The sequence below is a fragment of the Macrobrachium rosenbergii genome, chromosome 29 (genome assembly GCF_040412425.1).
Source record: "Macrobrachium rosenbergii isolate ZJJX-2024 chromosome 29, ASM4041242v1, whole genome shotgun sequence".
Classification (NCBI taxonomy): Eukaryota; Metazoa; Arthropoda; class Malacostraca; order Decapoda; family Palaemonidae; genus Macrobrachium; species Macrobrachium rosenbergii.
Genome location: NC_089769.1, coordinates 3489035 through 3505146, shown reverse-complemented (window position 1 = coordinate 3505146; position 16112 = coordinate 3489035). Strand labels below are relative to the sequence as shown.

General features: G+C 37.2%; 1 protein-coding gene across 3 annotated transcripts; it reads left to right on the top strand.

Moving 5' to 3' along the window:
* Nucleotides 1–11856: 11856 nt before the first annotated feature.
* On the top strand, nt 11857–15851 carry LOC136854489 (uncharacterized). 3 transcript variants are annotated; one of them, XM_067130790.1, is made up of 2 exons: nt 11857–11969; nt 13995–15851. In XM_067130790.1, exon 2 carries the CDS (start codon nt 14085–14087, stop codon nt 15216–15218), a length of 1134 nt encoding a protein of 377 aa, XP_066986891.1. In that variant the 5' UTR covers nt 11857–11969; nt 13995–14084; the 3' UTR covers nt 15219–15851. The 3 variants fall into 3 exon arrangements, with proteins under 3 accessions (XP_066986891.1, XP_066986890.1, XP_066986892.1); XM_067130789.1 differs by having other exon boundaries at nt 11861–11974; XM_067130791.1 differs by having other exon boundaries at nt 11942–12009.
* Nucleotides 15852–16112: the final 261 nt, after the last annotated feature.

Genomic DNA, 16112 nt, shown 5'->3' with positions numbered 1-16112 from the left:
TATTAAGTACCTGGTTGCTCACAGTAGTCATACTTGCATATCACGAAGCAAGTGTATAGACGCAAGGCCTTAGTAATCAATAGAAAAATGGAGACTGTCCTGTAACTTTCTTAACCGTATGGAACAATCTTAGGATTGCATAATTTCTGCTTGGCTGGGAAGTGATTCCATAGGTGACACAATAAAAGTTCTGATTTTATGTTGAAAGAACCACTGTAAATCTCTCAAAAAATTATGAGTAAAACCCAATAGTCCCCACTCCGCCTGTAAGAGTTATCTAGAATTTATCTTTTAATACTCTTTAGGAAGCTGTTCAGTGTGACAGGAGAAGGAATGTCAACTGACAGTTGGGCAGTCGTACGGGCTCAGTGAAACAGTTCTGCTTCGTCCTTCAGGTAAGTGGTGTTTCAGCATTACCCAGTTGTTATAATTTCAGGAAACCCATAAACTGCTTCTATGTAACTCTTAGCATATTTCTGGTAATTCACCCAATTTTATCTTCATCTAGTGTGCCTGTGTACATGAATTGTCTTCCCAGGTTTGATCATCATCATCATCACCATCCTTACCTTTCTAGTTTATAATAGTGTGTAATTGGAAGCCGTCATTATTTGGTCAGGCAGGGTACCTTTATTTGCAACTCGCCTGATAGGCTATGGTTTTCTTTAAAATGCGTCTTTTTGTTCTGAGTTTCGACTGATTTTAAATAAGAGTCTTGATTCCTAAAATATCTCTGAAGTTTACACATCTTTCTAATTCTTGGTTGCTATGCTTTCAAAGCTCCATTTCCTAGTATTTTCCAGGTATCTTGGTCCCACATGGCCCTACATAGATAAGATTGGGATATTTTTAAGTTCCTGTGAATATTCTAATCCATAATATGGAAATTGAAAACTTATCGTTGAGTACTTAACTGTGAGTGGTTAACTAGTGTGAATTGATATGAAAACAACAAAAATGCAGTAACATTACTTGAAACACTACCAGCTGTAGGCCAACGCGGCAGTTCCCTTATTAGATGGGTGGGTATTGTTCTCAGCTATCACTCTGGTCCCGCGTTCGATTCTCTGACCGGCCGATGAAGAATCAGAGGAATTTATTTCTGGTGATAGAAATCCATTTCTCGCTATAATGTGGTTCGGATTCCACAATAAGCTGTAGGTCCGGTTGCTAGGTAACCAACTGGTTCTTAACCACGTAAAATAAACCTAATCCTTCGGGTCAGCCCTAGGAGAGCTGTTAATAAGCTCAGTGGTCTGGTTAAACTAAGGTATAAATGATTTAGGCCTAAGCTCACCAATAACTCCAAGGTTTTCCTACAAGTCTGAATATCGACACTTCTCAGATATTTGAAAACGCCCAGAAATCTCAAGACACTTAAGAATGAAGGTCTATTAAAGGAAAGGAAATTATATTGACAATGAAAAGAGGTAGTTAGAGAGGTTCTTTGCAGCGTCCCTTCTGCCCCCAGCTGCAACCACTTTAATTCCTTTTGCCATCTTACATTCCACCCTCTCCTAACAATTGTTTCAATCCTAACAATTGTTTCAACATTATTCTCAAGGCCAAATGACCTCAAGAGTCCCAGGGCCTAGCCTTCGGCCTAGATTTTACATTCCGGTTCCAAGATTACCATCGAATCTGTACAGAACAGGTGCAGTAATTTTCAGTCAGCTTGAAGAATGAACAAGCAAATGCAAGTATTTATTTTTTTAACCGAATTTGTATTTGTTATCTGCGATGTTGTAGTCTGGTGGGTCCTCGTTATTTCAGTATCTGGCTGTTTCCGTCACTTTCGGTATCGGCTTATTCTGTCACACCGTCTTCCTTTTTTGTATCAGCATTTTAACAATCATCCTTTTAGTTCCAAGTTGCAGTATTTAAAAATGAGGTGTTTTATCCTTTATAACTTCATTTTAAACACACTTAACTTTCAAAGATTACTTACACGTGGGTGGGCCTAACGTAATGCTTGCAGTTGCTTACGAAACAGATTACTGCAGAGGTTTTTCGTAACTGGGAAAATAATGTTTGTAACAAATATAGTTACAAATTTTGTGAAAAAAAAACAGAAACAAATTTTTCTTTTAACGTGCTTTTATTCCCATTTTGTTAGATCATGCTTTTGAAGGAATTTATATAACCACTAAAATTTCAAGGTACGTTGAAAAAAATCAGTCACTGTTTCTACTGGACATTTGTACTCTTGATTTTGGCCTAGCCTTTTAAATAAATAATTTCCTGTTCTTTCGTAATTGTTACTCTTGATTCTTGCTCAATATTTCTCTAGAAATTACACATAATTATTCATAAACTTCTACGTAGAGATGAGGAAGATGAGAAGTAATTTTTCAAAATAGGTCTACCACTTTTGCAGACATTCGTTGAATGTCCGTTACATTTTCCATATTTTGTTTTTATAATACGTGCACTAATATTAGCAACAGTATCAGAAGCAGTGGAAGCAGTATGAATACAAACAACAATACCAATGCATATAATCTCTGGCAAACTCTTCCTAAAAGTATGAACTCATCGCTGAAACGCTTCGAGGCGTCACGGACATCTGCAGAAGCATTAAGTCTGAAATATGCACATTCCGTTCAGTCTCCACACGCCAGCGTCGTCCAGAAACTTAATTATTCTCTCCATTTGTCAGGTTAACCTTTGGTTTGATAAATGTCGTGTTATCCATTGATATATCCCCTGTCTCATTACGTATTCGTATATCCCCACGTCATTCAGCGTTGGAGATATAAAGGATTTATGACTTCGGTACATGAACGTTTTACGCCACAATGATGGTTATAGACTCACGCGCGAGTTGGTTTGTTTTATTAAAAGTTCATTGAACGGAAACTTTATTTTTTTTTTTTTTTTCGCAAGTATGAAAGTATTCAGATCAAAGGTATCATTATATATATATATGTGTGTATTTTCGTTAACATAATGGTGAGGAAATACAGGCCGTTTTGGTAATGACATGAATCATTCTCGTTCAGACGAATACTAATGAAATAAATGCAAACATCTCCAAAATTTACCAATAATCGTAATCTCAAATTCTGCGTTGATTTTTTTTTTTTAGCAAGTATTAGTATTGCCATTTTTCTTGAACATTTCATTGTCGTCTTTCTCTGTGTTTTTTGGAATAAATCAGTGAGAGAGAAAACTTCTGGAACCCAGGCATCCCTGTCAAATTGCGCGAGAAGTCTGATCGGTGGCGCCATTTAAACATTTTATGGAAGTTTGTGTAACCGTTACTAACAACAATCAATATTAAATGGACTCCCATTTGACTTTTAAAGTTCACGCCTCAACTCGCAAACTTTTTATACCTGAGATGTATACTTGACGGTGATTACTCACTTTCAGTGCGATTTCGCTAAGATAAAATTGCTTAAAAACATTTTTTTATGTTTTGTCAAGTAGGCCTATGTGATAATTTCTCCAAGTATACAGGCCTATGTGATAATTTCTCCAAGTATACATGCCTATGTGATAATTTCTCCAAGTGTACATGCCTATGTGATAATTTCTCCAAGTATACATGCCTATGTGATAATTTCTCTAAGTATACATGCCTATGTGATAATTTCTCCAGGTATACAGGCTTATGTGATAATTTCTCCAAGTATACAGGCTTATGTGATAATTTCTCCAAGTATACAGGCTTATGTGATAATTTCTCCAAGTAGGCCTGTGTGATAATTTCTCCAAGCAGGTCTATGCGATAATTTCTCCAATTAGGCCTATGTGATAATTTCTCCAGGCCTAGTGTCCTATGTGATAATTTTCTCAGGCCTATGTGAAATGGGCCTATGTGATAATTTCTCCAAGCGGGTCTATGTGATAATTTCTCCAATTAGGCCTATGTGATAATTTATCCAAGTAGGCCTATGTGATAATTTCCCTTCCAGAAGAATAGAGAAAGAATAATGATATTCAAAACATTCTGTTCCTTTACTTTTGAAGAAAGTGTCCTTAGTAAAATGTTCACGAAACTCCATAAGGAAACCAGTTTTTGAAAAAGGGAAATTGTCATAAACCCAAAAAGAGAATATTGACTTGAAAATGACAGCCTTCAGAATAATAAATGATATTATTGATATAGAGGATATTATTATTAATGAATGAATATACAAATACTTGCGAAAAATACATGATGCAGAATGTTAGGTTACGATTATTAGCCAATTAGAAAGAATTTTTTTAGATTCCCAAGTACGTTATTCTTCTCTTTTTATTTCTTCAGAAGTAAGAGCAAATAAGTTCCTAAGTTGTCCAAACAACATGGTCAGAGAGAGAGAGAGAGAGAGAGAGAGAGAGAGAGAGAGAGAGAGAGAGAACGCAGTGCCCAACCATAGACCGATGTCCCCTCGAGGACAACAGGCATGTTGTTTTGGCCCTCCCTAGAGGCTGAAATTCTAGGAACATCGCCTGTCCACCCCTTTCTCCCCCACAGAGTCTTCGAGAGAGAGAGAGAGAGAGAGAGAGAGAGAGAGAGAGAGAGAGAGAGAGAGAGGACAAGACGGGGACTCCCCACTGTGTTAGTTACCTAGACCTATAGGTCTAGGATACCCGGAGTCTGCCAATCATCCCGCCAATGATAACTACACAATATATTATAGTAGGACCAAAATCGAGTGGCAGGGCGGAGCTAAAACAATACAAATGCCAAATTTCACTTCTGAAAACATTTGTTTATATGTTGATCTGGGACCCGGCCGTGGCATCTTCCCCGAGATTCTGGGATTTTGGGGGTGGTATTTCCTGACTGCGTCGCCTCTCTGGACTAAGTTAATCCTTTTAAGCCTGGCCCAAGACTTTTACTTTTAAGATGCTTGACCGTTTGTGTCTCATGTTATACAGCTTATTCATTTCTCATTTCTGGTTGTTCATATATATATATATATATATATATATATATATATATATATATATATATATATATATATATATATATATATATATATATATATATATGTTATAAATTTACTGAGAGTGTTGTAATGTTCACAGCATGATAAAAATACATTTGTTCTAATTATTTGAGTATTATTTTTAAATGTGTTAAGCATATAGTACATTAAGTATATACAGTAAGAATATTTTCTTATAAATATTTTATATGTAATGTAATGGCCAATAATATTTGATATTAAATTTTGTATATATTCCAAATACAGCATAAATACGGTTCTTTCTCTCACTTAAGTTGTAATTCACGCGATCTATCAGCCTTGAAATGTGGATGAATGGTCCGCCTTTTCTTTTGGTAAATATTTTTAAAGTGTAGACGATTTCCTGAGCCTGGGCGCTCGAACGCGCTTTAAGGCAAGGTCTAGATCTAGACCTTGCTTTAATTGATTCTCCTTTATCCTATATGGCTGGGTCGCTATCGTCAAATGAGATTAGAAGACTTGACACAAAAGAAAAAGTATACCTTAGTTTAACCAGACCACTGAACTGATTAGCAGCTCTCCTAGGGCTGGCCCGAAGGATTAGATTTATTTTACGTGGCTAAGAACCAATAGGTTACCTAGCAATGGGACCTACAGCTTGTTGTGGAATCCGAACCACATTATAACGAGAAGTGAATTTCTATCACCAGAAATAAATTTCTCTAATTCTTCGTTGGCTGGTCGGAGAATCGAACGCGGGCCCAGCAGGGTGCTAGTCGAGGGCGATACCAACCCCTCCAATGAGGAACTGAAGACTTGACAGTACATTACATTTGGCAAAAACCATGCCACAATTAAGATTGTAAGTTTTTTTTAATTTTCTGGTAATAAAAATGAATAGGAAGACTTTTTAACTGTGAAATAATAATTTCTGGGACAAATCTGCGTAGGGGTTCTTTCAAAATCCTAGTTCAATATAATTTATGCACCGTGAATTTTTTGTATATATTTGACACAACTGGATTAATCTGCTTTAGCGCCGACCAGCCACTCGATTTTGGTCCTACTGTCGTAATATCGAAACAGGTTTGTTTATTAAATCATTTATATTATCAACCTTTTGTTGACAATCTTGGTGTCGTGAAGCTGAACAATGGGGTGGGGGGTAGGGGGGAGCAGGCTTTGTTTACCCTTGGTAACTCCACAGGGATAAAAAATATTCACGGTGCGATGACGCCAAACCTTCTGGCGCCCTGCCAAACGTTCGGACTCGATTCAATCTCCCAATGTCTTTAAGATCCTCCCGTATACCCACCTGGTATATATATATATATATATATATATATATATATATATATATATATATATATATATATATATATATATATATATATAATCCTACTTACGATGGGGTTAGGTTCCAAAAAACCCATCATTTATGGGAATAAACGTATCTCGAATAGAGCCTAGCCTACACTTATGGTATATTGTATACATATTCGGTAGCCTAGCCTACATGATACTGTACTCTATATTCACAATATTATATCGTATTATACAAACATCAACATAACGAATGAGCAACTTTTCCATGGGTCTTTTAAAATGTTATGCTTTAATTCACTGTATCCTATAATATTTTATATATTCTTAAATTGCTTTTGTATTACAAATTGCAATCGATGTTTTGGTTTGCAAGATCGATTACTTTATTTATATGGGGCAAGGTTATTTTTCGTTGTACGAAGTGTTTTTAAGTCGAAATATAAATTAAATACGTCGCGTTGTGAAATTAATTTAGCAATTGTTTTTCGTTAATAGATGACGCTGGCCGTATGGGGGCATGTTTGTTTTGTGTCAAAAAAATCAAGATTCCGTTCGCTATTTTCACTTGATTTCATCATAATACGAGTTTCACGTATTCATCATTTATCGAAGCAAAAACGGCAGTAATATGTGTTCGTTCATACCCAGTAGTTTTGATTAAAATACTTTCTATCCAGTATTAATTACGGTCGAGTTTCATCCATGTTGCCGATGCACGATAATTTATAGTCACTAGCAGCTTGAACATTGTTTTGTAAGCTTCAGCTACAACTTGAAGCTTAAATTTAGCAGTATATTTCCTTGCCGATCTTTTATTCATAGCGAATAAGGGTATAATGTAAAAATATATCAGTCCTATTCTACTTAACGTCATTTGTACCAAGATCTAGAGGTTGATTTGTACTATAAGTACGGTAATTGTTTACTACCGTACGATGGTTGAAATACAAGCAAAACAGCTGTTGTTATTCGATTCGGTTATAAGCAAACCAACAATTTCTCGTTTGGTTGTTTATGGCTAAACGCATTTACGCAAGAGTATAAACGTTATTAACAATACTTTTATTATTCTCTATTACTTTTTTAACTAGAAGATGGGATAAAGAGATTGAGGAAAAGAAGTTGGTCTATTGTAATTTGGTCTCTCTCGTGAAAAAGACGTAAAATAATCTTCACATCACTGGTTACATCAATATAATTTAAAGTAAGACAAAATAAAAATAGTAAAACCACTGACAATATAAAAAATAGTAAAGATCACAATAAAATTAATAAAGCTAGGAGAAGAAACATAAAGAACAAAAACACTACGGTGTAAAACACCCACCCAGCGGGCTGCTTCAAAGAGTAACTGAAAACGGAACCTTTAAGAGACCGATTCGATGGAGGAATTCTGTGAGTTGAACGACGCAACTGACTTCTTTATGATGATTCCGAATATTCGATTGTGCTGGATTGGTGTCTGTCTTGGAGGGGATGTGCGGACGGAGTCCAGAAATGGGTCTGAATTCGATGTCCATTTTGGGAGAAACTCGTTCAAAGATTGACAAGTAAAAAATGCGCCGAAGTTTCTTCGGCGCAATCGAGTTTTCTGTACAGCTGCTACAGCGTATAATCAAGGCCACCGAAAATAAGGTCTATCTTTCGGTGGTCTCGGTATAATGCTCTATGAGACGCGGTCTGTGAAACTTTAACCACGGTCCGGTGGTGGCATATTCTTTATCGTTGCCAGAAGCACAATTGTGGCTAACTTTAACCTTAAATGAAATAAAAACTACAGAGGCTAGAGGGCTGAAATTTGGTTTGTTTGATGATTGGAGGGTGGATGATCAACATACCAATTTGCAGCCCTCTAGCCTCAGTAGTTTTTAAGATCTGAGGGTGGACAGAAACAAATGCAGACGAAAAAAGTGCGGACAGATAGACAAAGCCGGCACAATAATAAACGCGGTCACTTCCGACGAGGTACATTAATTTGGCAGCGTGGGAGGAAACACCTGAAACAGTGACGGAACATTTCCAAAACTTTTGTTCACTCAGCCAGGTTCAAATGTTAAAATAATAAGAGAAATCTTAAAAAGTTTCCACAACATTATATTGGCTTTAATTGCAACAATACAATTTTAAACAGTCCAGTTTGATTCATTTTTATGCCTCGGTGCTGGAAAAAAAAACGATAAAGAAATAAATGAGAAATTAAAGTAGTTAAAACGCATCCACCCAGAGTCAATATAGACAAGGTCTGTTAAACCTAGCCTCATCTCCCGACATCGTTCATAAATAGTGCGCATGGAGGCTAGCTAGCTCATGACAAAGAGATGGAGCCAGGCGGCAGTCTGGCCGGATGTAACTGAGACGACGTTTCAAAACGGGCGGGGCTAGGTTTAAAATTTTTTTTTTTTCAAAATGCGATATGAAAACAGTGGTAGAATCAAATACATTTCTTAACAGTTATTTTATAATCTTGGTAATAGTAGTACCTGAAAGAAGAGAGAGAGAGAGAGAGAGAGAGAGAGAGAGAGAGAGAGAGAGAGAGAGAGAGAGAGTTATAATATAAGTGAAACCAAGTTGTCATGTTATAAAAATGGACTTGAGGAGAATACACCAAACCAGAGTATATTTAGGTAAGCAAATGAATAACTAAACTTATAAAGAATAAACATATAGAAATCTGTGTGTTGAATCTGCTCGATATTTTATGTGAAAATAAAACAAGGCTTGGTGACTAAATGAGAGAATGGCTATTGGAAAACATCATGTATGTAACCTATTTAAAAAATTTTTATCAAACACACCATGGAATGGATTAAATGTACAAAAACTAAAGGTTTCTTAGTTAATTCAATCGGTAAGCTCGGAAGTGCAACGCTTATGACGTCACAGTATTAGCTCCGCCCCACCGCCTGAGTTGAACGACCCTATTATATTGACTCGGCATCCACCGATATCAGTGGGTGGCCGTGGAAATATTTATTCTATATTTGTATCGGAATATTTGTATTTTCTTAAAAGATCAAATTAATTACATTTTTGTGTTCAAAAATAATTTCTTAACTGCTTTTGCAGTTACACTTTGGTTAATGCCAAAGTTTTGTTCCTAGGCCTAGGCGTTTTAGTTTGCTTGCTAAATACACATTACTCTTAACATTCACATCTTTATACTAAAATTTGTGGCAGGAAACCATATGAAGTTATCTACATATTCTCACACTTATGAATCAATCATATACCAAAATCAAGCTGAAGAACTTTTGATAAAACCATATTCTTCGGTAGTTTAAAAAAAAAATCTGTGGCACAGGTACTGACGTCAGTTCTGATAACTGTAAGTCAGTAACTATCTTTTGGATGTAATTTCAAGAGTTCTCGTATTTTATTATTCGACAAGCAGGTAGTCTCTAAAAATAAACTATTTAGTAAACTAGATTGCACTTCAGAAGCCTTAGATTTTTTTTTATTAGGCCTATACATCATTAGCGCAACATACGGGCAGTTTGAACATAACCCAACGCTCCAAATTTCTAAGAAAGTTATCTGCAATTCATATTAAAAAAATATGAGTGTTTTCAATACATTTCACGTAAACTGCGATTGATTTCAGGGAATGAAATATACAGAGTATGAATAAAATATATATCTGTCTGTGCATGACATTAGCCTGACCGCGGTGCCCTGAGAAGCTGTGAATTGAGGATGTTAATGATGAAGCCAAACATTCCTGGGTATGAATACTCAGATATTCATCATCCATATTCATCACCCATGGTTCCTCTGGTCGACTTTGTTGGATTGGACAGGGGCCAGGGGTCCATATCAGCCGTGCCGGTTTAAGACCAGCTTAATCTAAGACTTAAAACCTCTTCTTTATTGCTCTCAGATTTTAAATTATCAAAAGAGAGAGAGAGAGAGAGAGAGAGAGAGAGAGAGAGAGAGAGAGAGAGAGAGAGAGACGCACTTTACCCAACATATGAATCATACGTGATAATTACATGATTATGATTAAGATTTATTGATTAATATTAATCTTTCAATATCTTATCAGGTTAATCTAATTTATTACAAATGAAATAAGAAAATGATTAACTTTTTTTATATTGGGGCCATGATTATCTTATGGCTTGCATTATTCTCAGTCTAATTTTCGATGATATTATCAGGCATTGCTTCAGTCCACGCACTTTGAGTCTGTGGACGAACAGTTTATCCATTTCCATCACTCCTTCTTCAAGACGACCATCTCTGGAAATTTGTTGCTTCCTTCTGCGTTCCCTGGATTGTGTCATCTTCGTTTCATTCAAGTCTATTTTCGCATTGCTTCATTTTTTTCTCTGGTATAATTCGAATGATTTCAAGAGAAGACAAGGAAAGAGTCTGTGATATTTCTGGCTTTTTCTGTCTCCAGTACGTAAGGGGGATAATGCCTTCAGTGCACCACACGCGGTGCACCGTAGGCATTACTAGAAGCCCTCAGTAGCGTGCCTTCGGCCCCTAGCTGCAACCCCTTTCATTCTTTGCACCGTAACCCCTTTCATATGCCCTTTCTTCCATCTTACCTTCCTGACAACTGTTTCGTAATGCAACTGCGAGGTTTTCCTCCTGTTACACCTTTAAACCTTCCCCAGTTTCCCTTCCAGTGCTGAATAACTTCGTAGGTCCTAAATGTTACCTAAATTTTATGTTCCATGTCATTCCTGAGGTTCTCGCGTAAACCAGTTGGAAATCTGTTGCCGAGCCTTGATGGAGCTCGGGTGGCGGCAGCTTCTCGTTGCCGTGTATTACCAGGAACAAAATCTTTTGCTTACTGTCTGTCTTCCCGTTTTTATCGTGTAAACGACGTTTATCCTTTTCGTATAGAGGAAGGCGTTGTGTTAGCTGTAGAGAGAGAGAGAGAGAGAGAGAGAGAGAGAGAGAATAAAACGCGATGTCTGTTTATGATGGGGGAAATGGTCAGTGGCTGACAGCTGAGCTGACAAGTATAAGCTGTTCGGTGGAGAGAGAGAGAGAGAGAGAGAGAGAGAGAGAGAGAGAGAGAGAGAAAGAGAGAGAAGAGAGAGAGGTGGGACGTATGTAGCTGACAACTTTGAGAAAGAAGGGTCCTGAAGGTAGTGTGCTAGGACAAAAGAAGGGGAGGGGATAGAAGTGAATAAAAGAGAGTATTCCAGGTTTACGAGTATATGTATTAGCGAGGGAAGGAGCATTTTATAAAATATTATGACCTCAGTACCTCTGGATACCTAGGTATACAACTTGATTCGGTTGACAAGGAAGAGCACTCGGGCGCTCTTCAATGAAAAGTGGAGAGTGGAGATAAGTCTACAGAATTCCCTTTGTGCTTTATATATTCACAACTGGAATGAATACTTATGATAACGAATTGCAGCAAGCGCAAGAGCTCCCTTCTAATGACTTTTCCAAAAGATAAATGAAATTCCGGAAAGCGAAGATAAACACGTTATAGGGCGAATTGGTTCGTGGAAGGAGAAACACCATGCGGTCTTTTTTCTCCGTTCCTTGTCCATCACAGACTACTCAGTCAGGTCAGACTTTCTTTCCTGCTCGTGTGTAAGGATAAGGTGGGGGATTGGAGGAAGGGAAGATGGATAAGGAGTAAGAAGGAGGGGAAGGAGGATTAGGGACTGCTGTTCCCTCATCTCAGAACTGAGGATTGGCAGTATGGGTCTAACGTCTAACGCTTGTTCAGAAACCAGACCAGTTATAGTTTTGTGTGCTCTTGGCCTGGTAAGGTGTGTTGTGCTTTGGGAAGGCAGGCGTTAATTTTGTGAGTTTTAAGACTGCGTTTAGACAAAAGCATATTTTGTGTAAGCATACTAAACGAAATAGCACTGAAAATGTACACTGAAACATTACATAACTAGATCTGCAGTAATATAATTGGTGTTATACTTCAAAGGTGCAGTTGAAAGCTTGTAAGAACTTAATGCGATGGACAAGTGTTTTTTTTTTATCAAAAACTTTAATTCAAATTGTTACACAAGTTTTCTGATATGCTAAGCAAATTCAAAAGTGTATTTCATTATGTGTACTTTATTATTACTGCAGGCCTAACTGAGGGAGCTTTGGTGATGGTATAATTGACCTCGGCCTCAGTATCTTGTACACTTATGTCAGTAATTTCCTAATTCCGAAAATGTCGAGTCTTTCAAGGGAAAAAAATGAAAGATATGACCATTCTCCGAGTGTTATGACAGCGTAGATTAGACTATTAATATGGAGTACGCTGTTGCCTATAAATTTCAAATTGTTTCTGTGTTATTGTGTAAATCTGAGTGAGTTTATGGGTCTCGCAGAGCGCCTTTTGGGGAAGTGGTACCATAATGAGCAAGAACAGTAAACAACAGGCAGTAACGGCCAGAACGGAAATGACTAATAGCTGGCACTGGATGACCTTACGAGAAACTGGTAAGGAAATGTTTAAACCTGGCGTGATTGCACAAGAGTGTCTTTGTTCATTTCCGTCCATTGTACCACACATATATTTGTTCAGGGGAGGTCTTTTGCCATGCCACGTCCATATCAACGTTCCATCGATACATAGGCCTATTTTCCAGTATCGCAGCTAATTAGCGCTTTCTTGCAAGCAACTTAGAATGTGGGGTTTTTAAACCGGTTTGCTAAGTCGGGGTGAAGGCAAACGTTATTTTCGTCAAGTTTGTTTACCAAAACAAACATTTTCTTTAGCTGTCGATATTTAGATCTAATGAAATGAGATTGCTGTTAATGATTTCGTAACTGCAGTTTGGTTGGAATAAGCCTAGTTATAAGTTGGTTAAGGATCCATGTATATGGCCTTAAGCTGAAATAGAATTTATTTTATATATATGTTTATGTATATGTATATGCTATTTGGTCTTATGCAGTTTCTGTTGAAGCCATTAGCATTATTTGCAGGGGCTATCTTTTTATTTAGACTTTGAATTAGTCTATATAGAAGGAGCAGAGACTTTTGAAATCGAAATGAAAATTTTACACATAAAAGCATGAAACCTTATAAATTACTTCAAAAATTAAACATAACCACTTCTGCAGGGTTTCTCGAGGGCTTCGCAAATGTCGCGTGTCTGTGAAAAAATCGCTTATGCCAGTTAGTTAGGTTCCAGTGAAAAGTTCGCGTGTCTGTGAATTAGGCAACTCGAAGCATGTAAGATTGAGGTATTACTGTACTACCAGAGGCTATGCAACTGCCAAATGATATTGAATTAAAACAAAAATTTTGTTGTATACTAAGCCTTCAACATAGTAAACAATCAGATTATGTCATTTCTGTTTCCTAAATAACATAATTGCCCTAAGCTATTAAGAAAGATATGCTTCCTAAATAAGCTATTTGTTTATTTTGGGTGTCAAATTGTGGGTATTAAAGAAACTGGATCTCAATTTACCAGGAGTCAAAATACCGGGAGTGAAATTACCAGGGTCAAAGTTCTGGGAGTCAAAATACCTAGAACCATACACACACACACACGCACACACACACACTAACCTTCTTATTCCACCATCACACTCCATATTTATCACCCTTTCAATCTCTTTCTTGATATACAAATAGCAAACAATCAAACCAGCCATTTTAACCTTTTCTCTTTCATGTACACCCAGTATCTACACTTCACTTCCACAAAGGAGACTTGGCTCAACAGTCCCGCCATGCTTTGCGTCCTTGACTTTCAAAGTACATTGCTGGCTTCTGTTTACCTCTGCAACCTTTCCGTATATTTTAATTTGATGAATGTTTTTATGTTTCAGCTTCATTACTGAATACTCTGAACCATCAGAATAATATAAGATATATTTCCTCCATCGGGTAGAGAATGATAGATGGTCATGTACTGAGACATGTATGAACATTGTTCAGATTTTGCAGAACCAAAAATGAATGGAGAATATTTTGGTCACGTTCAACCATCGACTACACTGTTTCCTCAACGAATTTGCAGGTCTTCAGGACCTGCAGTCAATTATGCGTTCAGTGAAGAACCCTTAGATTTAGTTGGTAATCCAGTCAGCAGTGAAAAACAGAAGCTTCTGCATGGACAGTTACAGGAAGCAACTGTGAAGACTGAAAAGAATGACAACGGCCCATATGAAAGTACTGGTGGCAGTGTGTCGCGTGATTCTTTGCCTAGTGTAAACGATAATGGATTCTCAGATCCAGAATTAGTGAGATGTTTTGTCTGTAAGGAGGATATTGCGTCTGAATACACATCCAAACATTTACTTCTTGGTCAAGTGAAGTGTATGAGTTGTTTGACGATTATTAAAAGGTGCAAAACTTTTCATGAGTGGACTGTTGAAAGGAACACTGGCAGTGCTTGTGACCATATGCTCTACTACCTGAATGATCCTTGGGAAACTTTGAAGTTACATTATGCAACAGGTCTCACCAGCAGTTCCCCCGGTGCTGTTGGACCTATAGTAAGTAAGATGAGCACCTATTTGGATGGGATTAAATCTCTCCGAAATCGATATCCATGGAAGGAGGTATTTTCCCGTTCAGTAGAACATATGGGCCTATCCAAGGTTCCAAAACTTTCCAAAGTAGGCTTAAATGAGGCTGTAGTGTCATACGCCAATAATAGTGATCCCAGTGTATCAGGAAGTGATTGCAGCCCTAGAGCCCCTTTGAGTGAGAATGTCATGAGAGAAAAATTGTATCTCGGTGCTGATGTTCATAAATTACAGAGAAGTGATGTACTGAGCAGTGACAGTAATCCTATCAAATATTCAGGTGTTCGGGGCTCCAAGGAAAACAGTTGTGAGGCAAAGGGTCTTGTGAATACTTTGAAGGATAATAATCTTATGAAATATAATGGATATAAAAGTAATGGTGCATCCTTTGAAAAGAAACACCATTGTGCAAAAAAGTCAACAGACAGCTTGCTCAAAATAAAGAGAAGAGCAGAGTCCCACCACATTGAATCCAAGAAAAAGTTCTTGTCTTCCAGTCAAAGGAATCAACAGAGTTGGTAGAAATGCCTTCAAACGGGTTTTACTATATTGCCAAGCATTCATTGAAAGAATGCCCAAATTGCTATACTGTCATTGGGCCACAAGATTTTTCAGTGAACATAGTGACCTTTTTGATGACAGCAATATGCAGCGATTGTGGTTTGACTATGTATGTTGTACAAGACCTCCCAGATGATGGGTGTCCCAGAATTTGTATTGTTACAGATCAAGACCCATGATTAAGAATCCATAGGTTTGATAAGCATGTTTTGAGATGTTCTGTCTGCGTTATGGTTCTAATTATCATCTTGACAGTTGTCTCTGTACTTTATAAGATTGTTTCTGAGATTGTTCCTGATAATGGAGTAGAGACTTCGATTCGTGTAAACATAATAAAAAAAGGATTTTAAGTATCTCAATCGCTTTCGTAAGCAAATTGTCCTTATAGGGTGTCAGTGTGTATCTTGTATCTTGAAAGGTTTAGGAGACTGTATTACTAAGTGTTTCCACCAGTAAAAGATGATTTTTTAAAAAATACTGGAGTAATTCTTTTCATTCCTCTTTAAAAATAATAATGTGATTTGGTAGCAAGGTATTTATGAATGCTGTGATTTAAGATAAACATGATAGTCCCCTCTGCAAAAAATATGCCTAGCTATGTCAATACGCAAGTTATTCATCCACATGGCTTTGTCAATATGTACTTAACCTTATATAAAACAGTCAGCAGTAGCAATGAGAGTTACAATGAGAAGTACAGTTTATGCTTGTAATCAAATGTTACACAAGGTAATTAAGGGTATAGACTGATTAGTATGCACATCCACTGATGGTTGTACTGAGATATTCTGTAAATGCATACGTGCATTGCATGAATACAAATGGAATGGACTGAAGTGGTGTCTGGCATTCATA